The sequence below is a fragment of the Penicillium crustosum genome (assembly GCF_028827405.1).
Source record: "Penicillium crustosum strain IBT 35664 chromosome Unknown utg000002l_segment0_segment0, whole genome shotgun sequence".
NCBI classification, from domain to species: Eukaryota; Fungi; Ascomycota; class Eurotiomycetes; order Eurotiales; family Aspergillaceae; genus Penicillium; species Penicillium crustosum.
Genome location: NW_026623123.1, coordinates 6,804,060 through 6,828,966, shown reverse-complemented (window position 1 = coordinate 6,828,966; position 24,907 = coordinate 6,804,060). Strand labels below are relative to the sequence as shown.

At 48.2% G+C, this 24,907-nt stretch overlaps 6 protein-coding genes across 6 annotated transcripts; 5 read left to right on the top strand and 1 right to left on the bottom strand.

The window, feature by feature from the left end:
- Positions 1 to 135: 135 nt before the first annotated feature.
- N7487_006113 (zinc-binding alcohol dehydrogenase family protein) lies at positions 136 to 1,173 on the top strand (the record flags this gene model as incomplete). Its single annotated transcript, XM_056873860.1, has 1 exon — positions 136 to 1,173. The coding sequence occupies one exon, from the start codon at positions 136 to 138 to the stop codon at positions 1,171 to 1,173; it is 1,038 nt and encodes a 345-aa protein (XP_056731580.1).
- A 433-nt stretch (positions 1,174 to 1,606) lies between these two features.
- On the top strand, positions 1,607 to 3,788 carry N7487_006112 (uncharacterized protein; the record flags this gene model as incomplete). The annotated part of the gene is made up of 6 exons (XM_056873859.1): positions 1,607 to 1,811; positions 1,862 to 1,942; positions 1,997 to 2,145; positions 2,239 to 2,855; positions 2,920 to 3,018; positions 3,080 to 3,788. 6 exons carry the CDS (start codon positions 1,607 to 1,609, stop codon positions 3,786 to 3,788), a joined length of 1,860 nt encoding a protein of 619 aa, XP_056731579.1.
- A 329-nt stretch (positions 3,789 to 4,117) lies between these two features.
- Positions 4,118 to 5,183, bottom strand: N7487_006111 (uncharacterized protein; the record flags this gene model as incomplete). The annotated part of the gene is made up of 2 exons (XM_056873858.1): positions 4,118 to 4,479; positions 4,535 to 5,183. 2 exons carry the CDS (start codon positions 5,181 to 5,183, stop codon positions 4,118 to 4,120), a joined length of 1,011 nt encoding a protein of 336 aa, XP_056731578.1.
- Positions 5,184 to 7,058: 1,875 nt separating this feature from the next.
- Positions 7,059 to 8,489, top strand: N7487_006110 (uncharacterized protein; the record flags this gene model as incomplete). Its single annotated transcript, XM_056873857.1, has 1 exon — positions 7,059 to 8,489. The coding sequence occupies one exon, from the start codon at positions 7,059 to 7,061 to the stop codon at positions 8,487 to 8,489; it is 1,431 nt and encodes a 476-aa protein (XP_056731577.1).
- Positions 8,490 to 15,171: 6,682 nt separating this feature from the next.
- N7487_006109 (CORVET complex membrane-binding subunit VPS8) lies at positions 15,172 to 20,084 on the top strand (the record flags this gene model as incomplete). The annotated part of the gene is made up of 3 exons (XM_056873856.1): positions 15,172 to 15,474; positions 15,526 to 15,958; positions 16,012 to 20,084. The coding sequence occupies 3 exons, from the start codon at positions 15,172 to 15,174 to the stop codon at positions 20,082 to 20,084; spliced, it is 4,809 nt and encodes a 1,602-aa protein (XP_056731576.1).
- A 1,700-nt stretch (positions 20,085 to 21,784) lies between these two features.
- Positions 21,785 to 23,070, top strand: N7487_006108 (glycoside hydrolase family 16 protein; the record flags this gene model as incomplete). Its single annotated transcript, XM_056873855.1, has 3 exons — positions 21,785 to 21,910; positions 21,973 to 22,205; positions 22,296 to 23,070. The coding sequence occupies 3 exons, from the start codon at positions 21,785 to 21,787 to the stop codon at positions 23,068 to 23,070; spliced, it is 1,134 nt and encodes a 377-aa protein (XP_056731575.1).
- Positions 23,071 to 24,907: the final 1,837 nt, after the last annotated feature.

Here is a 24,907-nt window from a genome sequence, read left to right as displayed (position 1 = left end):
TGTACATAGGTACTTGGATGTAAGCATAGAATTTATACACCTTCCAATTGCACCACATTCTACATACTCAGACAGCTCAAGTTGACCCACCTCTTCAACAAAGGAACATTCACAGCGATCTGCTAGATATAAACCATGACTGGAACCCATCACGCCGCCATCCTCCCCCAGAAAGGCGGTCCTTTATCTGTTGAGGAGCGCCCCACCCCCGAGCCCGGTCCAAATGAAGTTCTCATAGAAGTCAAGGCTGTCGCCTTGAACCCAGTCGACTATTACCAGCGTGACTTTGGCCTACCTCCAGTGCCTATCTATCCGGCTGTGATCGGGTCCGATACTTCAGGTCTCGTCGTGAAGGTGGGCTCGAATGTGACTACCGTGCCCACACCAGGAAGCCGAGTTATTGCATTCGCCTCGTCATTCTATCAAGGTGGCTTGCCAGACTACGGCGCCTTCCAAAAATACGCCCTAGCACAATCCGAAGGAGTTATTGCACTTCCAGACCACCTCTCGTTTGAGGAAGGTGCTATATTACCCTTGGCTGTCTCGACCGGCTTAACTGCCTGGACTACAATCGGCATCTCGCTCGACACCAAGTATACCCCGCAAGATAAGCAGGCGGTGCTTATTTGGGGCGGAGCTAGTAGCGTTGGCACTTTATCCATCCAATCGGCTAAATCACTTGGCTTTACTGTCTATGCTACCGCTAGTCCTAAACACCATGATTACCTTAAGAAGCTCGGAGCGCACGCAGTTTTCGACTACAAAGCGAGTGATGTCGTCTCACAGATCGTTGAAGCTGTGAAGAACGATGGTGTCAATCTGCATACTGCACACTGCGTTGTTAATGGGGGTCTGCAACCGACACTCGACGTCCTTAAAGAAACGAAGGGTGATATAGCCGCTAAAGTTGCCCATTCACCTGTACTTCCCCCAGACCATCCAACGCTCGAGAACACGGAGATTAAGTTCAATCTCCCGTCGATGGATCCGACCGAAAGGAGCAAGCACATTTACCAGTGCTTCCATGGATGGCTAAAAGATGGTCTGGAGTCCGGTTCAGTTGTTCCCAGCCCGGCTCTTCAGATTGAGAGTGGCGGTCTAGACGGGTTGAATGCAGCACTGGATAAGCTTAGGGCTGGTGTTAGTGGGGCTAAGATTGTTTTGCCAATCTGATATGTTTTCAGATATTGTTAACGAGATGCTAGCGAAATGCTGCAGTAGAATCTCAAGCTAGAAGACGAACAATACAGAACTAAGATAAAAGAAAATATCCAAGTGTACGAGCGTAGGAAGCTAGCGGGAGATCTGATTTATGACAGCGGGGATAGGCCGTGATTACATTGACTGTAAATTGTTTAGTACCCTAAGACCTACACGAATATTGCCCGAAAGCACATAGTCTCGGATGATCTTCGGCATAATTTCGTGTCAACAACTGGGCTCCGATGCTGAGACGCAAATATCCTTGGCAGACCAAACGGACAACTACACCGCCATCTTTATACTCATAACAAGTATCTATATCTTCTGCACTTCAGTTGAATAGTAAAGTTGCCGAAAGACCTCTGTGATAACGCATCTCGATCACATACACTCCTCAGAGCCAATGCCTTCTATTCTTACAAACGGCCAAAATACGGTCGGCGAGACAAGACCGAACGAAGTCTCAGTAAATCAAGCCGAGGAAATTTCGAGTACTGCCCAAGCCACTCATTCCGATGCAGTTAAGGATCATGTTATCGATACAGAATTCCTTATCGTCGGGGCAGGGCCTGCGGGTGCATCCTTAGCTTGCTTTCTTGGCTCTCATGGTAAGTATCTGGGTCGAAGCGACTTTGAATTGAGTGACTAAAATGTTAAGGGCTCAAGGGAATCATGATTAGCAGTGCGCCAGGGACAGCAAATACCCCTCGCGCACATATTACCAATATGGCAGCACTTGGTTAGTCACGAGTGTATCTTCAGTTGCGGCTGGAATACTAACAGACCTATTTAGAATGTCTCCGAGATATTGGTCTGTATGACGAGCTTCAAAAGCTGGGATCCACGAGCGAAGATCATATGCAACACACCAGATGGTGCCATAGTATGGCTGGTGAAGAGTACGCTAGAATTCATTCGTGGGGTAATGATCCCAGACGAAAGGTAGGATTCAATTGCTCTTCCCAGTTGTTGCATTAGTTCATCAGGAGCTGGGTCTGAGTAGTTCGTGGATGAATCAACTAACAAAGTCTAAAGGGTGACTATGAACTGGCTAGTCCATGTGAACCATTTGACCTACCGCAGACAGTTATGGAACCGGTTCTAGTTCGCCATGCGGCTTTGAAAGGGTTCAAGTGCCGCTTTCATACGACACTTGTTTCGTTCGTCAATGAAGAGAAGACCGGGTCGACCATAGCAACTATTCGTGATGAGATTTCCAACCACGAATACCGTATCCGCACTAAGTATCTATTAGGCGCCGATGGTGCCCGCAGCCAGGTGGTGAAGCAACTGGATTTGCCTCTCGCAGTTCTGCCAGGACAAGGTATCGCAATCAATGTGCTTGTCAAGGCAGACCTCTCCCATCTCGTCAAGAATCGAACGGGAAACCTTCATTGGGTGATGCAGCCAGATCGCGAGCACCCTAAATTTGGATGGATGGGGGTTGTTCGCATGGTAAAACCTTGGAATGAATGGATGTTCATCTTATTCCCAGACCGCAGCTATGACCGCTCTCAAGGCAAACCCTCTATGGAGGAGTATCAAAAGAGGGTGCAAGAGTTTATTGGCGATGACACACCAGCCGAAATTCTGGATGTCTCATCTTGGTATGTCAATGAAACTGTGGCGGAGAAGTACTCGGAAGGTAACATGTAAGTTATCTACCTGGTTAATTTGATGAGTGAATTCCCCTCTGACGATACATCCCGCTCATAGATTCTGTCTTGGCGACGCCGTGCACCGCCACCCTCCATTTAATGGCCTGGGATCAAACACATGCATCCAAGACGCCTTCAACTTGGCCTGGAAGCTTGCGTATGTCAGCAAGGGCCTCGCGTCCCCGTCTCTTCTATCCACTTATTCCAACGAGAGACAGCCTGTTGGCCATTCAGTCATCACCCGAGCAAACCAAGCATTCCGCGACCACTTGCATGTGTGGGATGCACTCCGGCATGCTGCCGGCAGATGTTTCTGAACGGAAGCAGATATTGGAGGAGTTGAAGAGTGCAACCCCACAAGGGTCGAATCGTCGCCGTGCCTTGCGTGAAGCAATCAAATATACCTCCCATGAATTCCACGGGCTGGGTGTCGAAATGAACCAACATTACGAGGGTCAGGGGGTCTATACGGCCGACGAAGCGGATCCCTATAGGCAATTTGGGCAGGCGGCCGAGGATAAGATACTATACCATGAACCAAATACATATCCTGGCTCTCGTTTGCCGCATGTTTGGCTCAATAAAGCAACCCCGGAGAAGCCCATCTCGACAATTGACCTTGCTGGTCATGGATCATTTACACTCTTGACTGGAATTGGAGGTGGAGTTTGGAAGGAAGCGGCTGGAACTGTTGCCAAAAAGCTCAAGATTCCAATTCAAGCATGTTCGATTGGATTCAGGCAAGACTGGGAGGATGTGTACTTCGAGTGGGAAAGTGTCCGAGGTGTGGAAGAATCGGGGGCAGTGTTGGTGCGACCGGATCGAGTCGTTGCATGGAGAGCATCTGAAGCTTTGGAGGACAGTGAGGCTTGTAAAGAGAAGCTTCTCGCGGTTGTGAGATCTATTCTGGGATTTGAGGATCTGTAACGATGTGCAATATAGATTTTTTGGTAACCTTTTGTTTTGCCATAAGCTCTTTGAATCTGCGGTGTGCGCTCCTTCCCATTTGGTAAAAGTAGTGTAACCTGTGTATTATTGTATGATGCATGAAATATTTCAACAAACTACGACTCTCCAGTAGGGACATGTCGGTATTACGTCGTACTATACCACGATTGCTGATCTTCCAGTTCGCCGATTCCCCATCTTCGGTGTGTTTTCACTGAATGGGAAGAGGAAATGCTTCAAGCTATAGAAATTGACCACTATATATGTATATTTATGAGATATAGCACGACATGACTCCAAACCCCGATCTAGAACCCATTCAGATTCTTCTGTGCCGTAATAACATCCCCCTTATCCACAAAGTCCGCGAGGACCACATTCGGCGCACGCCCATACAGCCCAGCGCATAGCGCTGCCTGGGCGCCAATACTACCCTGCCCCGTCGCAGCATTAGTAGTACCTGCCCTCTGGCGAGCTGGAACTTTTACGCCGAAAAGATCTATATCAAGGAAGTGGTTGATAATGCCCATACGGCCTGTAGCAGCGGCACCAGAGGGCCGGTCAATGCTGCAGTTTGAGAAAGAGGAGTCTGTGACGTCGTAGGCTGTCTCAAAGTAGTAGGCGAACTCATCTTGGATGTAGTTCACTTTTGTAGTATCGGCACCGTAGTCTGGAGATTGTCAGTTTCAATATATACATAAGTCTTTGTGGTTGGTGCTTTTTACCCAGGAATACGACCAATCTCTTTCCGCTAGATATCATATCACCTAGTGTGGGCCAATCGGTAATTGCTAGCGGATTGGCAGAGGGAACATATGCATAGTTGGTGATTCCGCTGCTGGAGAAAGTGTCTCCAAACTCGGTGATGGCTACCGAGTCTCCGTTTGTCAAGAGGAGACTGACGACTTCGTTCGGGTTTGCATCCAGCCAGCTCTTGATTGTCTCCAAGTATGATTTGAGCGGTCCTGCATCTTCGAGCAAGCATGATGTATGGCACAATTCTAACACATCCCTATCAAGGATGGAATGGTGTGTTTGTACTTGCAGATACCGGATTCCCATGTCGAGTTGGGCTTTTATATCGATATTTTGGTTCTGCTGAGGTAAGGGCCCGACAAATGCAGAATCGTGGGAACCCACAAATGTGATATTTGAGTAGGACCGGGTGCAGTACTCTGAGCGACCATTGCAAGTTGTCGGGGCTAGGGTTGACATCGACGGGGTGGTCGAGGATATAGGTACCGAGGACTGAGATGCTCGTGGTACTAGTGTTCCTGTCCCTGGAACTGCGGTTACAGGCTGTAGAAGTAGGAGAGCACTCAGCGTTGCACGTGTCAGTCCCTGGTAAATTCGGGCCATGGTTTTCGGGGCCATTTTAGGTTATGCTTGGTTTTGGGCGGGAAGGCGCAAAGGGGCGCTGTTTCCCTTTTTATGCTCCACGACTTCCTTCTTGTCCTTGCGGATATCGTGGTAAATATTTGCTGTCCTTGGTCACGCAGGAGTGACAGCTGCCCCCACAAGAGTGATATCAGCTGCCCCGCTAGGGGTGATATGCTCATGCTGATTCCCGCGTACATTCCACATGTCGATCAATGACCAAATGAGAACCCCAAAGTAAAGGGTGGAAGAAGCTGAAACTGACCATAATCACATAAACTGTGAGATATACCCCCAGTGACAAAACATGACCATGAATATCCTAGATTCTTAGTTTCCTCGTGACCACAGCCAGGCACCAATAGGAGGTCTCGTCGATGATTACCCCCGATTATTCTTGGTTGACCCCAAATAGGCTGGCTTTCGAGAGACTTTTCTTTAAATGCAAGTGATTTGAGATAGGGAAGCTTCAATGTTGCATTAGATCTCGCTAGTATGGGCCTTCTGTGCGGGTAAGGGTCGGGTTCAGTCGGCAGAGCAAGAAAAACTTTTGCCAAGAGTAAACATGAATGATCTGTTATTTTCTAGCGCGATAGGCTTTACTTTGCCACGCGACATCATGAAAATTTTCATGTTGTTCAGTTCCAAGCCATTCAGGTTTCGATGGACTACACACAGTCAGTTGCAGTCATAGACATGGATGATCGCTACTTGAGCCAGATTAGACTCGTTGCATAGTCGATGAAACCTAGATGTATGGATACCGTACAAAGATTGATAATCATTAATATAGACCAGTGATCGATGGGTTATTTAGTGCTGGGATGAGCGAATATCCCACATTATATCTACACCTGCCTCGTCACATACAAAATTACCTGAGTCATTCATGGGCCCGTTAACGTCGGTATAGTTCTTGAATTTCTCCCTTTTCTCGACTTTGTATTTACTACGCCTTTTGCATTTTCTATAAAGGCATACACTAGTTGCCTCGCGAGGTCGGATTTAAGTTTATCGGGGTATGACAGGGCCTCAATAGGCATATCGCTTTTTGAAGCTTCACATTTTTCATTGGCAGATCGGACCAAGCCCTCTCTCTTTCAAAGTTACATAGCCTTATGCTGTGCGTCTTTTTGGAAGGCTGATGTTGTGTTACACTGCACCAACATTGCTTGTTGGTAATCGAAGCAATGCCATAAAAAATCAGCGATTGTCTACATTAAATACTAGCACCGATCGACGTCAATTGTAATATCAATCTTATCATGCAGGACTTTCTCTTGTCTGTGCAGGAAAGCGGAAATGCACCAGCACAATATCTCCGACCACCAAGAACATTAGAAACCAACATATCTTCAAAAAGTTATGTGATATGAATGCTACAATATCAAAGAACTAAGATATTGATTCCTCAATAGATAGCATCATAATTACCAGCTTTAGGGTTACACAAACGTGGATATCATTCACTTGTAGAAACCCTGCATTAGAAGTGTAGTACACTGCAGAGCATATCGCCCAAGTAGGCATGTATGTTGCCAGTTATTTGAACCGAGTAGTCCAAATTTCGAGGCCTTGAAATCTATTTAAGGGCCCATTCAGCATGAGGAGAGGTCAGTCCACGATCACCCTCATTATACAGGCATTGGTCATTTCTCATTCCTATGACCTATCGCTCTACCTGTTCTATCTCCGTCGCTCCGCGGTGCAGAATTTCGTCATTCAACAAGGTAGTCAACTTGTTCAACGAACCCAGCCTTCGAGTTTTTGGCTTCAACGTTGTCTTTTAAATCCTCCTTTCCTTCCTTCTTTTCCCACGGCGCCATTTTATTCAGGCGCGGGGGTATAAGGAGGAATTCGAATCTCGCAAACATGTTCCAACCCTACAACCTTACTCCGTTAGACCATTTTTCGCCTCCAGGACACTTCAGTACTTCTCTCACGTTTAGTTTAATTGACAAGGATCGTGTGCGTGCCCTTCAGCGAATGGAGGATGCGGTGGCTCGTGTGGTCTCCAAATTCCCCTTCCTGACTGGGATGGTGGTACCGTCTACCGAGCCAGATGGTAGACGTAACGTATTTCAGGTGCGGCCTGCCACTGCTGCTGAGCTTGAGGAGTGCCCTGTTATGGTTACCCAGCATCATACAGAGTCTACTGCTGCTTCTGTGGATGGGAAACTCAACACTGCCTTGATGCCGTTCCCAATCGTCTACCCACCACGTAACCCTTCTCCTGTGCTACGGTTGAAGGCGAATGTGTTGGAAAACAAGTTGTACCTTGTCTGTTGCTTTGATCACCGAGTAATGGATGGGTCAGGCTTTTTTAAGTTTGCTGCTACTTTCGCCGCCTTCTGTAGAGACTTGAATACCCCAGGACCATTCACAACTCCACATGCGCAAGAAGAAACAAGGCAGCATATCAAGGAGATTGCCTCTACAGCTACACCACACGAACTTCAATGGACGACCTTTCCTTCCTCAGCAATCGAAAAGGAGATATCCACAGATTATAATCGAATGCCTGTCAGTTCTCCTCATGTACTCGATGGCCGAAAGATAAAAATGCTGCACGAGGCCTGCAATTCGGCCTTACAGACTCTTCCTTTGAAATATAGGAAGGATCTTTCCGAGATGTCCCTTTCACCGAACCTAGTCATCAGCGCGCTAGTTGGAATATGTAGTAGCCGCGCCCGCTTGAGGGCTTTCCCCAATGAGCCGGAACTCTCGTCTGAGATGTTCATCGTCGAAAATATTCGAAAGGCGCTCAATTTACGCCGGGGATATATGGGAAACACTATCGTGGGCACCACAAGCAAGTGTGATGGCTCTGCACCTCCTCCGCCTGAGGCCTTGCGAAATATTCATGTGCCAGAGCTTCTCAGTCCGGTGGGGCCGGAAGATATCTGGCGGATCTGCAACGTTGCCCAGACTCTTCAGGAAGCATCCGGACACTTGAACAAGCAGCATGCGCAGGGCATGGTCGCCAAAATTTCCAACGAGCGTGATTGGAGTTCGTTTAGACCCGGGTGGGGGGTCAATTTCCTTTTATCTGATATCAAGTCAGCATCGCCTTATGTGAGGTATGGCCCACTCGGAGACCTTCAATTATTCGACTTGGTTTTCGATACAGTTCCTGGCTTTTGCTGGATAATGCCTAACTTTCCGTCTGATGCTGCATCGTCTTATTCATGCTGGAGATTGCGATGGATCTTGGAACGGGCGGCGATGGAGTGTCTATCGAGTGATCCCCTCTTCCAGTGGGCTTCAGCTCCTAGTACAGCCTCCACGTCAGCCAAAGTCTAATCCAAACGACCTGGTAGGTATTTTTTTGGGCTTAGTCGTTATATTTTGATACTCTGTGCCTTACGATACAAGGCCGGGTTTTCGGGGTTTCGGGTTTCAATTGAAGATATATGACAGAAATAGACGGATACGACAATGTATGGTAAATCTGACATATGTAAATTCTCTAACTAACTAAAATGACAAGATCCGCTCTTTTCCAATCTCGGCGGACATAGCTGATTAAGCAATGTATGTATTTTTGTATGGTACCGTTATCATGACGGTCCATTGATTTCCCGGTTTGTAAAGACCTGGTAATTTCAGCATGCATAAATGCATAGTACTTGACACACCCCCCAGTTCTTGAAGCTATTCAAAGCTCTCAAGGACTGCCTTTCTTCCAACTGTTTCGCAGCTGCTTCGCAACCGCTTCGCAAATGATTCGCAAGTGATTCCAACTTACCTCACCTGTCTCCTCACTGATCTCGGCTCAAATCGTCGATTTATGCAGTTTCCGCAAAACAGCCTCTGTTCTCAGAGGTCATGTGACGAATCATGTGACCTACGTCCCTCATTCCAACCAACTCTCTGAAGTGTCCCTGCTTCTGCTTCGTCAGAGCTTTGGTGAGCCCATCTGCTGGCATCGCAGCAGTTGGTACCCAGTCCACATATACTCGACCTGCGCTAACTTCTTGCTTCATCCAGCATCGATTGATGTCAACATGCCGGAGCTTCGTATGCATCGCGGCCCCTTCCTTCGTCAATAAATCGACAGTTTGCTGGTTGTCACACATGATGGATAGTGGGTGATCTGGTTCGAAGCCTAGTGCATTAAGCACTCGTCGCCACCACTGTACGGTTTTTCCTGCCTCTGCTAAAGCTAGTAGTTCGGCCTCGGTAGTCGATGTGGTGACAGTCTTCTGCTTAGTGGCCTTCCAATCGATTGGGCCACCATATAACTTGCAGATATACCCTTCGGAGCTCTTTCGATCTTTATGGTCTCCGAACGACGCATCGCTTGCAAATTCAACTGATTTCGCCGCCATCGTCAGGGTCGTATCTCGATTTCTAGGTTGTTTGTTTGGTGTTCTGATGCCGTATTCAATGGCCCAAAAGCGTGTCTCATAGAGATACTGTATGATGCGATCGACTGCATCTATATGCTTTGGTCCTGGATTTGTAAGGAATTCAGCCACTTTGGAGGTTGCTTTTGCAGCATCTACCCGGGTAATGGTGGTGGCATACTGCGCAGATCCAACCTTGGCCTGGAAACCATGAATCTGTTGCGGTGATGCCACCCCATCATAGGGTACTAGAGGCTCAATGCTCAGTGGGGACCCTATTTTTCTCTCTGTGACGAGATTGTATTTGTGTGCCATGCTCTCGATGTAGCTATCTTGGCATAACCAGAGCTTCTTCTGCTCTCTATCACGTATAATACGTATATTCAAGAACCAGCTTGCATCCAGTTCTCGAAGCTCCCATTGCTTCTTTAGATTTTGATCTAGTAAAGCGGCTTCTTTAGCCTGTTTGGGGTGATTGACGATGATGATATCGTCCACGTAGAAAAAGACAATAATGCCTTTGGTTGTAAAGATGCATGGATCTTCTTCCACTGGGGTAAGGCCTAGTTTTACTAGCACCTTTGTAGCTTCTTGCTGCCAAAGCCTTGGTGACATGCGCAATCCGTAGAGGGCTCTATGCAGGAGCCAGCACTGATTTAGTGCTTCGAAGCCTGGTGGACACTTGGTATAAACCTCGCTTTCTAGCATTGAATTCAGGAATGCGGTAACCACATCTCTCTGAATCATATCTAGATCAAAGGCGGCAACTAGTGCGAATACTGCTCTCGCTGTTTTGACAGCTAGTGTAGCAGCTCTCTTTTCTTCAGTTGACATCCACTGTAGATCTCCTCTCACGCAGATTCTTGCTTTGAACTTCTCGAGCATACCATCTGCATCAAATTTGTATGTAAATACCCACTTCAATGGCAAGATCTGGGTGCTCTTTTTGTTCGGTAATGCAACCTGAGAGAAGGTCTCTTTAGCCTTTAAGGTCTCAATTTCAAACTCCGCAGCTGCCTTCAATTGCGTGGCAAAGGGATGGATTTTTAGCCGCTTCCAGTTCTCTGGTGGTGGAGGCATCTGATCTCTATGCAGTCTGTTTTGCATATTGAGCTTCTTCGTAATACCTGTTGTAAAGGCATATAGAAGGCTTGGTGGCTCGGCTAGCTGTTTCTCGTCTAGCGATAGATATGCAGTGTAGTCTGGATCTGCCTTTGGCTTCCGTATTCTGGGGCCTGAGATGATGTTAGATTCATCAATTGACGCAGAGATCTCTCTAGTAGGCCGATCTTCTGGCTCTGGAGTAGGCGTATACTGCATCTCTTGTTGCAATTGACGCTCTATCTCTGCTTCATCTTCATCATATTGATCTCCCTCTCCCCCTTCAGCTTCGATCGACTGTATGACATTGATCGGATCTGGCGAAGATAGCGAGGTAGGAGATCTCTCATGTGGCGTACTCTCAATCGTAGCAATCGACGATAGTGCTCTTTGTGGTGAGGCTCTCTGTGGTGACATAGGGAAGCTCCCAGGGATCTGTTCTTGATCCCTTACCTCTATCATTGAGATATGTTCTACCACTGAAGCAGGGCCTGCCATTGAAGCCGGTGTTAAAGGTAAAACAGGTGTTTCCTTTAAAGGGGGGACCCTTGGTGTCTCCTCCCTACTATCTAGAGTTTGAGCTTGCTCCACAACTCTAGATTCCTGGATTTCTTCATTTACCGCCTCTGGTGCAGTACCTTGTTCTCGGTTTTCGACGTCATCATTGAGAGTTATGCGAGCAATTGACATCGGCATACGCATCTCTATGCTCAATTCTGACTGCGCTTCTTCCATTGAGAGCACTTGGGGCCAGTTCTTAGCGCTTAGTCCATTTGTCATAGTACTAATTGCATCTTCTTCTTGCGGTAAAGGCTTCGTTTTAGAGTACTGTCTCGATTCATCGAATACAGCATCTCTTACAACTTCAACTCTGCCTATGCCTGCTCGCCCTTTGTATGGAAACCAGATCTTGTATAGGCTCTTTGAAACATAGCCTACAAGATAGCCGATCTCTGCTCTCGGAGCCATCTTGTTAGATTGTACTCTCTTCAGAAGCCTTGAGTACGTTAAGCACCCATATAGCCTCATATTCGACAGGTTGACAATTTGATCTTTTAAGCCATCTGGAGCCGCATAGCGCATCAATTCCTTCCATGGTATGATCCACTTACCATCCATCTTTGTAGGGGTACGATTCATCATATATGCAGATGCATACATCGTCTCTGGCCATAGATTGTGGGGTAGGTTCGTACCATTGAGCAATGCTCTGCCGTTCCTTACTATCATGCCTCCAGATCTCTCTGCTGGTCCATTCATCTCTGGCAAGCCAGGTGGTGCATGCTCAATGGTACACCCTTCGTCTTCAATCATAGATTCAACCTCATTGCCGGCGCTTCTCTCATTATCATAATGAAATACCCTGATCTCGATTTTCAACCAGTTTCGGATCAATGCTAAGAATTTACGAACTGCCATCTGACACTCGCTCTTCTTTATATGGGTAAATACGAAGTGACACCTTATTCCATCGAGATAGAAGTGCGTCATCCATATATGACCGTTGTAGGCAGGCTGGTTTTGTACTAGATCGAAGTGTACTCTCCCTAATATACCATATGCCTGGCCTATCTTCCGGCGAGAGATTTGCCTAGGTGCATCTGCCAATTGACAAGCTTCACATACCTGCATTTCTTTGCCTGGGTTGCTTGCAATAGTGATTCCTTCAGTCATCTCTGCCAGTTTGACAATTCGCGCCTTGCCAATGTGGCCTAATCGACGATGCCAGAGCTCAATTGAAGCCTCAGATTTTGGCTCCTGATTGGATTTCTTAGTGGCAAACGTCATTTCAGGCTTCAAATCTGATGCCTTTTGGGTTATAAAACCCCTTGTCTGGGTGAGCCATGATAGCTTCTGATCGTGGTAGATCTTATAGATCTGACGATGGCCATCAATTGTCTCAATGCAGTTTGCTCTGAGATTCATTAATAGGCCCCCCTTCATCATCAATCCATGAGATATCAGATTACTATGGAAGTTTGGCGAGTACCTAGTTTGAAATAGGTTCATCTTAACGGCGCTTCCAGTGGTAGGGTTTACACCATAGATGACCACAGTGCCTATACCGGCCACCTTCGTCTCTGTATCTCCCACTTTGACGTTGCTCTGTACGCTTTTAAAGGTGCTAAACAAGCTCCGATTGTTGCATACGTGGATTTGAGCACCTGTATCAACTACCCATCTGTCTTCTGTAGGTGTAGTTGTGGCTTCAAAATCCTTGATTTTTGTTGACATAACGGTGTCAATTTTGACTGCGTTGGTTGTCAAGAAGCCAAAGGCTTCATCGTCGAGGGTTGTATTCGCTTGCTCTTTAGCAAGGGTCCCCCTTGGCCTTCTGCATATGCAGCTCGCTTCTTGTCGACAATTGCCTTCCATCTAGGATTAGCCTTCATGGCCTTCTCCCACTTCTGTTTCAATGCCGGTGAGGGCTGGTAATTAGCAGGCCTTCTATCTTCATAGATTTCCCAGCAGGCCCAAGGCATATGAACTCTCGATTTTACCCTGTCACATGGACATGGCCTTCTTTCTAGGCCATCATTCCTTGCCTCTATAGGCTTTGCTTCTTCATTGCCTTGCCATGTCGAGAAAGCAGCCTTTGAGATGCCTCTTTGCGCAGCCGGCCTGCCATGGGTAATCTTCCAGTGGGCTTTGTACCGAGTCATGATTTCGAAGAAAGGGATGTCCTGATTATCCTGTACTCTGAGAGCCCATGTTTCATAGAATCCAGGCGACATTATAGAGATTGCTTCAAGGAATTGATTCGTGGCATCCTCTGCTTCTGGCATCCTTGCCTTCTTACACGATTGGTAAAGCGATTCCCAGTTTAGAAGCCATTTCTCGATATCGGTGTTCCGATCTAGGCCTCTATCTAGGTTCCGCCACTGTTGACGGAGCTTAGTTTTGTATGTAGGATCGCTCTCTGGTGCAAATCGTTTGTGGAGATTGAGCATCAGCTCCAAAGGTGATGGTATATCAATGATAAAGGGCTGGTAGGGAGTATCAACTGACTGCCTAATTGCCACCGCCACTAGATCTAATGCCTGTAGTTTCGACTGATAGGCTCTGTTCTCTGCATCCCAATCTGCTTTTAGGGATAGCCTCACATTGAACCAGTGTTCTGGGTATTCTTTTATGGCATCTTTGACAGAGATGATCTCTTCAGGTGGTTCCAATTTAGGACGTTCTTCCTCCTTAAGAGACGGATTGCATTGATCCCATACTTTATATGCAACTGCAATTGCTTTAATATATGAGAGCCATGCATCCCATGATTCTGTATCCTTCAAAATGACGCGGGAGGAGGCCGCGGAGAGGCTTGACATGATATTCATTATTGTCGATTTTCGTCGATGAATCTGATCTTCTTCGAAGGAGATAGGGGTGCTTCGACGATTCAGGGGTTGACCGTTGTCAAAACCACTGTGAATCGGCGACAGCTAGGTAAAAGATGGTCTATATGTTGTAGACAGATCTTAATTGGAACGAAGCCGGGCTCATAACTGACAGAAATAGACGGATACGACAATGTATGGTAAATCTGACATATGTAAATTCTCTAACTAACTAAAATGACAAGATCCGCTCTTTTCCAATCTCGGCGGACATAGCTGATTAAGCAATGTATGTATTTTTGTATGGTACCGTTATCATGACGGTCCATTGATTTCCCGGTTTGTAAAGACCTGGTAATTTCAGCATGCATAAATGCATAGTACTTGACAATATACTCTCAAGATACTCTTAAGAAAACTTATATGGTGGATTCTCTATGTACTGTTCATCAACATGAAATAAATAAATCTGTGTTGTAGACCTTGTAACACATATATATATAAGAGGTTAGCAAGCTCGTTCATACCTCGTACCTGCTTTCGTATATAGAACAGAGAACCAAGATAACTAGGGTACAGAGTACCAGTAGTATGGCATGACGTTTGTTCCATATATAGGTCCTAGAGAGCCGATGAGTGATCCTTGCTGAATACCCAACTGGCCGTAATGAAATATGAGAGAACCTCATTTGTAGCTTTTATATTTGAAAACTCTTGATATCTTCCTGTTCAATTCGAGGTTGTTTGGACAGCCCTTGGGCGCTAGTGGAAATGTGTAATCACCTCGCTACTCAATTATTCTTATATGACCCAAGATAGAAAATGATGAAAAATATATTTAAATCAAATAGTCCATATGTGAATGTATTTTTTTTAAAGTATTGTGGTCTGTACAGTTATGAACGCGTGAGTGTACCTGGCAGCCACTTGTACTTGTGGCTGGTGTTCCGCCCCTAAAACGGCCCCGACCCAGGCAACGGAGCTCTGAACTCTCATTCTCCACTGTGTTCATGCCCCTCAAGTTCGACACTCCACGCCTCCGTTCTATATTACACTACCCAATTCTCTTCCTGTTCACCGAAAGAACCTCCTGATCAATTCTACAATAATTCCACAATCGTCCTCTCCCAGCACGCCATCGCAGATTCGGCCTCGTCTCCAAACTACATCACGGGGAGCAATGGTCACTCGGAGATCTCGCTCATGAGCTCGATGGCTGAGGGCAGTGAGGGTTGGTCGCGCGAAGACGAGCTTGACCTAGGCCAGGAAGACGATCCCCAACAACCCGACCATGGCGCCCTCGATCAAACATTACCTTCCCCGCAGGAACCAGCGGAAGAGCAATTGGATACGATAGACGATGCGGAGGACCACGATTCCGAAAAGACAGCGGAACAGAAGGACTTCAACTTTCCAGAAACCCCCCAGCCGCGACACGCAGACTGGAACGTGACGGAAAGCGTGGATGGAACAGGGTCAAACCCCGACGATTCCCCATCGCTACATGTTAGTGGTACAATTGGCGCATAACCCGGATAGCTAGCTGATTGATGATAGGGCTCCATTCCGTCTTCCTTGAGTAGCAGTGCACTTGCGCTCCGTGGATCTCCGCGAGTCAGCCCGAGCCCGGCCCGTCGCCCCTTTGACCTTCGCTTCCAGTCCCGGTTATCTTCATCGCCGCAAAGTGTGTCTAGAGCCGGCTCGCCATTCCTAGCGCATCTTCACTCCCGGCAATCTTCAATAACCAGCCAGGTTTCCCCAACCCCAGAAACAGAACCCGAACTGCTCCAGGGACCTTGGGATGTGGTGCGATGGACAAAGCTGCGGAAGATCACTGGGCAGGCGTTTTCGGAAATCGGGAAGCGCAATTTCGGACGGCCAACTTGCCTTGCAGTCTCTACCTCTATCGTGATAGGTACATCCAAGGGTATAATTCTCGTGTTCGACTATCAGCAAAGCCTGAAGACTATTATTGGAACGGGCACACCAGGTTTGTCAAAACAGGTCTACACCCTTTGGCTCATTGTACTGATGATCACATAGCTGTTGAATGCGGTGCTGTTACATCTCTAGCTCTTTCTGCGGACCATACTACCGTTGCAGGGGGTCATGACTCGGGTGATATCTTTACATGGGAGATTTCGCGCTCAGCAAAGCCTTTCCTTCATATCCCGCCAATCCCGGCCAATAAAGTCGAGACTCGAATATCTGATGGCCATCTTTCGGGATCCGCGGTCATTCATATCGGTTTCCTTGGCACCAGACGAACTGCACTGGTCTCGGCTGACACACGGGGCATGTCTTTCTCCCACCTGGCAACAAGAGGAATGGGTGCAATGGGGCGAACAGTCAAGACGACTCGAATCCTGGGTCGATATCCCCAGGCAACCGCAGAGATCAAACGGCGGAAGCCAAGCTCTGTCCTTGCTTTCTCTCCTCTACCACTCGGCAATGTAGAGCAATCCACTGATTCTCTAGGCCTCGTTGCCATGCTGACGCCCTATCTTCTTGTTATTGTGTCTACCACACCAGTGGCACAAACCCAACACAAAGCACCGAGACCTAAAGAAGTGCCCGCTCACAGTGCTATGACCGGTGCCTTAGCATGGTTTCCAGCCATTCGACTAAAGGGCAAAGACACTCAAACTTCAAACACGAAGCTTGTATACTGCTGGTCAAATGTTTTGACCGTGCTCGAAGTCTCAGAGGCTGAGCCTGACGAACATACAGACAAAGACAAGCCTCCCAGCCTTGTCTTCAGAGCGCGCAGCAGATGGAGAGCAGATGAGGCCATTGTGGCTGTTCAGTGGCTCAGTCGTTCGGTGCTCGCAGTGTTCACAATAACGCAGCGGCTGTTGATAATCGAAGATTATTCCATGCATGTGACCGACTCGGTCGATCTCGCCAACAGGCACATATATCACACTGATCTGTTCTCCTCACAGCTTCATTCGCTGGTTGAACAGCTTGACGAAGAGGATGAGTCGATGCACGGAGTAGTAGCAGATGCATTCCATATGAGTTTTCGTTCTTATAAAGGGCGCTTGTTCTTGCTTGGTTATAACGAAGCCTTGGTGGGTAATCTCTCAAATTGGGCTGATCGCTTGCTGGCGCTTATGGAGGCTGGTGACTTCATTGGGGCGATTCGACTAGCAACCTCTTACTATACGGGAGAGTCGGAAAAGCTGACGGTCGGGCTTCCAGAAGAGGATGCTTTGAGACAGCCCATTGTGCAAGAAAAACTTTTGGAAATGATCTCCGCATCCCTCAAGTATGCTTTTGGTCGAAATTCTGAAGCGAGCAACGGCCGACTTGAGAACCAGCAGCTGGAGGAGCTAGCAGAAGTTTCTATTGCGGCTTGTATCTACATGGCCGATGAAGAGTTCCTTTGGGAGGAAGTCTTCAACTGGTATGAGGAGCAAGGCTCTGCGGGAATTTTCCTGGATGCCCTCGAACCACGCATCGTTGATGGAACTTTGCGATCACTACCCCCGACCGCGGTCAAGGCCCTGATTAACCATTTCATTGGAACTCACTCCGCCGGTCGGTTGGAGGAGATCATCTGTCTTCTTGATACTACCACAATGGACATCGATCAAGTCACAACGCTGTGTAAGCAGCATAATCTTTACGACGCCTTTATATATGTATGGAACCGCTGTTTGATGGATTATGTGGGACCACTGGAAGAGCTACTAGGTCTCATTCCCTCCCAAACCGAGCCCTTGGTCAACGGTGACTACGTTATTGAAATGAGAAGGCAGAACAACGCGATGAAAATGTTCCCCTATTTGTCATTTATCTTGACAGGTCGCATATATCCCACCGGAGACGACATGGATGAGGCTGAAGCTACGCGAGCCAAGACAGACTTGTACCAATTCCTCTTCTCAGGCCGTGGGTCCAGTACGGTACCTGGAGATACCAATGGGGCAGACTCCTTCTCTCACCTTCGATCCATGCTCAAGTTCGATGCCTCCAGCTTTATGAGCATGCTCAACGAGGCATTTGAGGATAGCTTCCTAAATGAGCCCGAGAGTGAGGATGTCTCCGTGTCGGGCATATCGATTAATCGTCAGTACCTTGTCAGCATTTTGCTGCAAGTCATGACCAGTGAATTCTTCACGCCCTTTGATACCATTTACCTGGATATGTTTGTTGCCCGCAATCTCCCCAAATATCCTCAGTATATTCTCCTTTCTGGCACAACCCTTCATCAGGTTTTGGTCCGTGTATGCCAATATCCCGAGCAGGAAATGGCAGACGATTGCGAATTGAGTGCAGAGTATCTGCTGTCCTTCTACCACCCACCGGACATCGAAAGCATGATTCCTCTATTCAAAGAGGCACGCTTTTTCCGGATTCTCAAGTCGACCTACCGTTTAGAGAAACAATATCCCCTCTTGGTGAAGACTTACCTAGAGGATCCGAATGACCGCGAAGCTATCTTCGCCTGTCTGCATGACTGCCTCCGTCCAGGCTCTGGGCTTGGCAAGAAACAGAGGCGCGATGTAGTGGATGTAGTCAAGGAGCATGCGCGGGAGATAGCTGCAATTGACGTGACGCACGCTGCACAGACTATGCAAGACCTGGCCCCTGAAACACACTCTACGTTTTTGCGGGCTCTGGAAGATGATCCCCAGAAACAGTACCAGTACTTGCTGGTGTTGGTCGAGCCGCAGGCTCAAACTGCGGACACCCAATCTTCGCCCAGTATTGAGAACTGGATGATCGAGCGTTATGTGCAGCTCTTGTGCAAATATAACCCCACTCATGTCGCGGACTTTGTCGATGGATTGCGAGTCGGTGACATCCACCTGGACGAACTACTCCCGTTCATTGAGGAAAGCGGAGCCATCGATGCTGCTGTGATCCTCCTCGCCCGGCAGGGCCAAGTCCGCCAGGCCCTAGACCGTCTTGTCGCACATCTGAGCACCCTTGAATCCGGTCTGGTAGGCATCCTCCAGAGTGTGCGCGAGAGTCCTGACTCAGCGACTACCGCCGAGGCAATTGACGACCTCGTCGAGTCTCTGAACAAGTATGCGGGTGTTGGAACATGGCTCTGCCAGGGTCAAAGCAAGACCATCAAGCAGTCGCGCACAGGCAGCTCCAACGGCAAGCGCAACGCACCAACCCTCGACCAGCCTCTAGCCTTCGATGAACTCCTCTGGCTCGACCACATCGAAGCTGTAGTCCGCATCGCAAGCAACGTCTTCGCCTTCATCCAAGGAAACAACGCCCAAATAACCCTTCCTGCTCAACCAACAACATCTCTCGCCGGCGAAAGCGGCCGCCTCACAACCTCTTTCCGCGCTCTTGTCCAGCAAGTCTTCACAGCTCTCCTAGCAAGCACAGTGAAAAGCAGCCCCGCCACAACAGAAAGAACAGATATGTCCTTCCTACGCATCCTGCGCGCATTCCTCACCCGCGCCGCAACCTGGTCCCCCTCCCTCCTCGAGTTGCGCGCCGTGCTAGCCTCCATCTTCTCCGCCTACTCTTACGAGAAATCCCTCCTAACCCTCGCAAATGGCATGCTGGACCGTGACCTCTTCGTCCACGTCGACGAAGTCTCCCGTCTCCGCCAGCACGGCTGGCGGCCCCGCGGCCACGTGTGCGAGATCTGCCGCCGCCGCATCTGGGGCCCCAGCGTTGGTGACGCGCATTGGTCCGCATGGGAAGCGCGACGCGCCGATACCTATGCGCGCCGCATCGCGAGACGCAATGAGGATAGCTATAACCCGTCTGACCGCGGGAAGGGCAAGGCTGCTGATGTCGGAGTCGGTCATTCGTCTCGTCTATATGCGGGCGGTGCGCACGCGCATGCTCTCGCTCACCGCGAGCATGGCGCTCATGGTGGTATGTCCGATGCGCATGCTGACCATGATCATGACCATGACGACGACCACGCTGAGGCTGGAGCTGGGCCTAGCACACCAAATCCAGTCGCAGAGAGCGCCCCAGAACCCGTTGTCGTTTTTGCCTGTCGACACCTCTACCACCGACGCTGCGTGCTGAATGCCGTCAGCGCGGGGGCCCGACCCGCTGAAACCGCGTTTCGGCGCGACCATTTGGCCGACTGGTCAGGGGCCGAGCTGTTCTGTCCGGCCTGTACATAGTTTTTAGTTAACAGTGGGGATGAGTATTTCCTTTGTGTCTAGGGATATTCTTTTGTTACTTTTTTTCCTATTTCTTTGCTTTTTCCTACTTTGGGTGCTGTTCGGGGGATATCCCAGATAAGACACACGATCGTCTTGCATATAGCCATTCTCCTTTTTTTTCTTCTTTTTTAACTCTCAACTACTGTAATGTGATGTGATATTCAAGCTAGGTTTATCCCTGCTATAGTACATTTTTGTTCGTCTTGTCTGTCTTCCAAGGCTCTGTAGGAGCAGGTGATGTGAATCGTGAGGCTCTCTGCTTCAGCTGCTCAGCTCATTCTCCAAGACGCACACTTGGCACGACTTGTACTCCCAATGTGATCTCGTGGGGATTCTTACTCCGGATTATCATTCGGTCTCATTCCAGGGTTCGGATATGACACGACATTTTCTTTTCCTTCTGGGACTATGTCCAGGTGGGTTCTGGACTGTGTGACCATGTTATTTCGATCAAGAGGGTCTGGTGTTCTTTGGTTTACGTACAGATCTACAATAGCTGGGGTATTGGGGTTGGAGTACATATGTAAGTCTTGAGATGACACTGTCATTCCAGTGTCTTCGATATCAGTTTTAGGTAGGATCTCCGTCAGAACTGATCATGTACAGAGGTACATGGGATTAAGTACTGTCATGGGTATACTCTGTGTGGTGGGTACTTCTGTCTAAGTACCTTAAGCGAAGGGTAGAGAGACCTGGTGATCCTGGTGATCGGAAGCCGCTTCCACTAAACTACGCCACTTTCAATTTTCTACTTGCCCTCAGATTCTTGACCTGACTCTTAACTTAGCAAAGGATCGTCTGATAAACCCTACCAGGGGCTAAACGGAAATGAAAAAGTCCCGAAACACCCAAAAAAGCTTGATAGCCGAAAGTGTTTGAATGGTCGTTGACCTATCATCTTCGTTCTTGTCCCTGGATTATCATACAAAACCTTAGATGTTGGCGGTAAGCACTCTGATTGGCCTTGACGATCAACCGATCCCTTTTTCGTTTCTTGTTTTTTGTTTAAATCCGAAACAGTTTAAGGTTAGTGTGGGCGCTTGAGATATCCCATGGGTCTGAATATGGTTAAATGTGATTAAACTATTTCGTACTCTACATATTGATACATATGTACATTTGATACATAACAAGTCACATTACTGTCTATTCAACTCTAATTGCCCAATATGAATAAATTCCAGGTGAGACTGATTCGGCAAAATCTAAATGGTTCACTGGCATTGATTCTCGGAGATGTCAGACTCTGATGATCCCCGCCGCGATGTTTCAAGCCCCCCTCTTTTACCGCATATCCTCAATTGGATCAGTGTCTGGTGGATGTATCACGCTATTCCATTCTTTTCCAATTTTTCTTTTCTTTTTTTAAATTATATAATTTTTCCGTTTGTGCTTTTTTCTTAGGTGGAGACATCTCACAAGTATAAAATTGATCCCGCCCCCGTTTGTGAGGAATTGGTCTAGTTTGTCCATTGTGCATGTTTATTGCCTATTATCTATTGTCCCTATTCATCCCTATTCATTCCTTACTTATTGTCTTTTGCCATTTTGGTCAGTATCTGGTATACTAGATCTTTTCCAGTCTTTGACAGACTCCCTCTCTCCAATCCTTCTTTCTCCTTGCAACTATCCTGCAAACATCCAAGCGTCTAAGCACAATGCACGTTCTCTCAACCATCCTGCCCACTCTGGGCTTGCTAGCCCATGTATCTTCCGCCGCATACACCCTGCGCGACGACTACGGCACCTCCAACTCGTTTTTTGACAGGTTCAACTTCTACACGGTATGTCGATCAGTATTGGTCCTGTTTTTCTGTCCCATCTATGATACTCATCCAATATATAGGACACCGATCCCACCAATGGCTTTGTAAACTACGTCGACCGTAACACCGCCTCAGCCAACGGTCTCATCAATACGGGCGACGGCGTCCACATTGGCGTTGACCACACCAACATTGCCACCAAGCCCGGTCGCCAGAGCGTCCGCCTAGAGAGTACCACTACCTACAAGCATGGACTTGTTATTCTGGATCTGGCCCACATGCCCAGCAGTACATGTGGCAGCTGGCCCGCCTTGTAAGAGCCGCCGCCCCCCCAATTCCTCTTTCCCGTTCACCAAAAAGGAAAGAGAAAAAAAAACAAAGAAAAAAAGCTAACCACCTACAGCTGGATGCTCGGCTCCAACTGGCCCAACAACGGCGAAATCGACATAATCGAAGGTGTAAACGAGCAAAGCCAAAACCAAATGGCCCTCCACACCAGCAACGGCTGTACAATCAACAACACCGGCTTCACAGGAACCCTCGACACAGCAAACTGCTACGTTGAAGCCCCGGGCCAATCCGCAAACAGCGGCTGCTCAATCCGAAGCAACAGCACCCAGTCCTACGGCACAGGATTCAACAACGCCGGCGGCGGCATCTACGCCACCGAATGGACCGGCTCCGCCATCTCAATCTGGTTCTTCCCCTCCTACGCCGTGCCGGGCGATATCTCATCTGGAACCCCCAACCCAGCGGGCTGGGGTGCGCCCACCGCACGGTTTGCCGGTAGCTGCGATATCGACTCGCATTTCAATGATCTGCAGATCGTCTTCGATATTACCTTCTGTGGAGACTGGGCGGGCTCGGTTTGGAATTCGTCGAGTTGTGCTAGTCGTGGTGGATCGTGTGTCGATTACGTGCAGAACAATCCGATGGCTTTCCAGGAGACTTACTGGCGGCTGCGCTCACTTAAGGTTTATCAGGATTGGACGAGTTCCGTTACTGGAACTGCGGATGTGGATGTGGAGGTCGGTGCTGATGGTGTGGATGTGGAAGTGGAGGCTGGTGTTTCTTGGGATCCTGCGGGATTGTTTGAGCGCCCGCCGCAGAAGACTTCTATGAAGCATCGTCGTCAGCATTATCGTCATGGACATGGCCGTGGACATGGTCATGCTTAGATGGTCATGGTGATGACTGGATTGTTTTCTGTATTGAAAGCGATATGGGTTCGGACTGTTTCGCATTTCGATTGCGATTTCGATTGTGATTTACCCTTTTTTTTCGGTCTGCTTCTTGATTTCCGTCTGTTTTATGATCTCTTTATTCGTCTGGAATCCGATAGCCTGTGCTAGTCCACGGCTGTGGGGGGACGACAGCGTTTGATACGCTCTTTATGCTTTATGACGGCTTTGTGAATACCCCTTCCATTTCTATGGTGAAATGAAGAATGCAAACCAGTGATGATATGGTGATTGCTCTGTAGATATTCATTTAGACTATAAGTACCGAGTAGATCTATCATTTCAAGGTTCTGCTGTACACCTTTCGTGTAAGCCACTACAGCATACACCTCCCGAAGTCCATCCTTTCTTTTCTCAGGAGAAATATTCCTCGTGCAACACTCTTGTGCGTCTTCGGAACTTGAACAATCCCAGTCTAAACAACGGCTCCAAGGCTTTGTGCTTCAAGACTTCATCTAGCCCCTGATATGATAGAGACCTAGTCCCTCACTACATCTTGGATGGCCCAGGAAGCTAAATGCAGCCAGCTTGCGGCAATTTGGAAGTTTTCATACACCTCTAACTCGAGTAAGCCGGGAATGAATCGTCACACCTCTGATTATGGAAGCCATCTACAACCACGTGTCTGAAAAACCCGGCTCTACTCGTATGATATTATGTCTTTCTCAATGGGATGAGCTCCAGATCCTAGTTACAATCTCCAACATCAGGAAGCCTTTAGCGGTTGAAGAATAGATTTACTAACCTTGCATGTCGCTCCTCTTATCCGTGAAATCATTATCGTCGACTTAGCGCATGGAATGATCGATACGCTGCAGATGGAGAGACTCAACCACCAATGGTCAGGGGAAGGCGATTCCCTTGTGTTCTTTGCCCGAGAATCCCGAGGTTCTGATCCTGCCCCCAACCGACTACCTTCCAGCAACTTGAGTGATAAAATGTCTCCTTGGCCAGTATGGCCATTCTGTATATTTGGTACATGGGTATCCGCTCGAGGGCTGAGGTAGGTTTCTGCACCTAAGACATGTCCGACCCTGTCCGCCCGCTCGTACGGGCTTCGCAAAGAGCTTTATTATGATTTTGGGTCTAGGATCCCAAAATTCTTCTTATAACAGCTTCCCAAACGCATCACATCTATCTCTTATCATTGTGGTGGGGAGCTGGAGGTGAGCGGTCGTACCCCACCTTGCTGCGTCAAGCCTCGCAGGCTCAGGAGACGCTAGCAAACGTACGTGCGCTTCAGGATAGGCGGAATTCTCAGCTGGATACGCCATCTCATCCCCCTGGACTGGACGACGCCATTCCCAATATTCAGTGCCATGAGCTTGCCGTCGTGGAGCCTAAATGGTTTAGAGAACTCTCAGAGTGAACTCACGTTCACTGACACTCCAAATTATCCATCGCTATTGCAACAATGCCATGTTGTGGAGGCAAGCTGGAAAAGGTTAGTGGTAGCTTTCCTGTACCATGGTATCTGAAGTTATTGACCTAGATTCTGCAGTGGAAGCGACCCTGCTGATGTTCATTTCGACCATGTCCTCAGCACCGATGCGGAGATTTGCGATCGTATCAAAAAGGTAGGAAGAGCGACTCCCTGAAGGATTTTCGTGGCTCTTACAAGACATTGATAGCCGCCTGTGCCGGCGGTTTCAACCACCCCCAACAGCCCCCGGAGCTGGGGTTTCCATCTAATGTGAGTGCAATGCAGAGATCGCTCCAGACTCAACTAAAAGGCGCGCAGAATATCGCTACGAGAAGACTCATACCTGGTTAA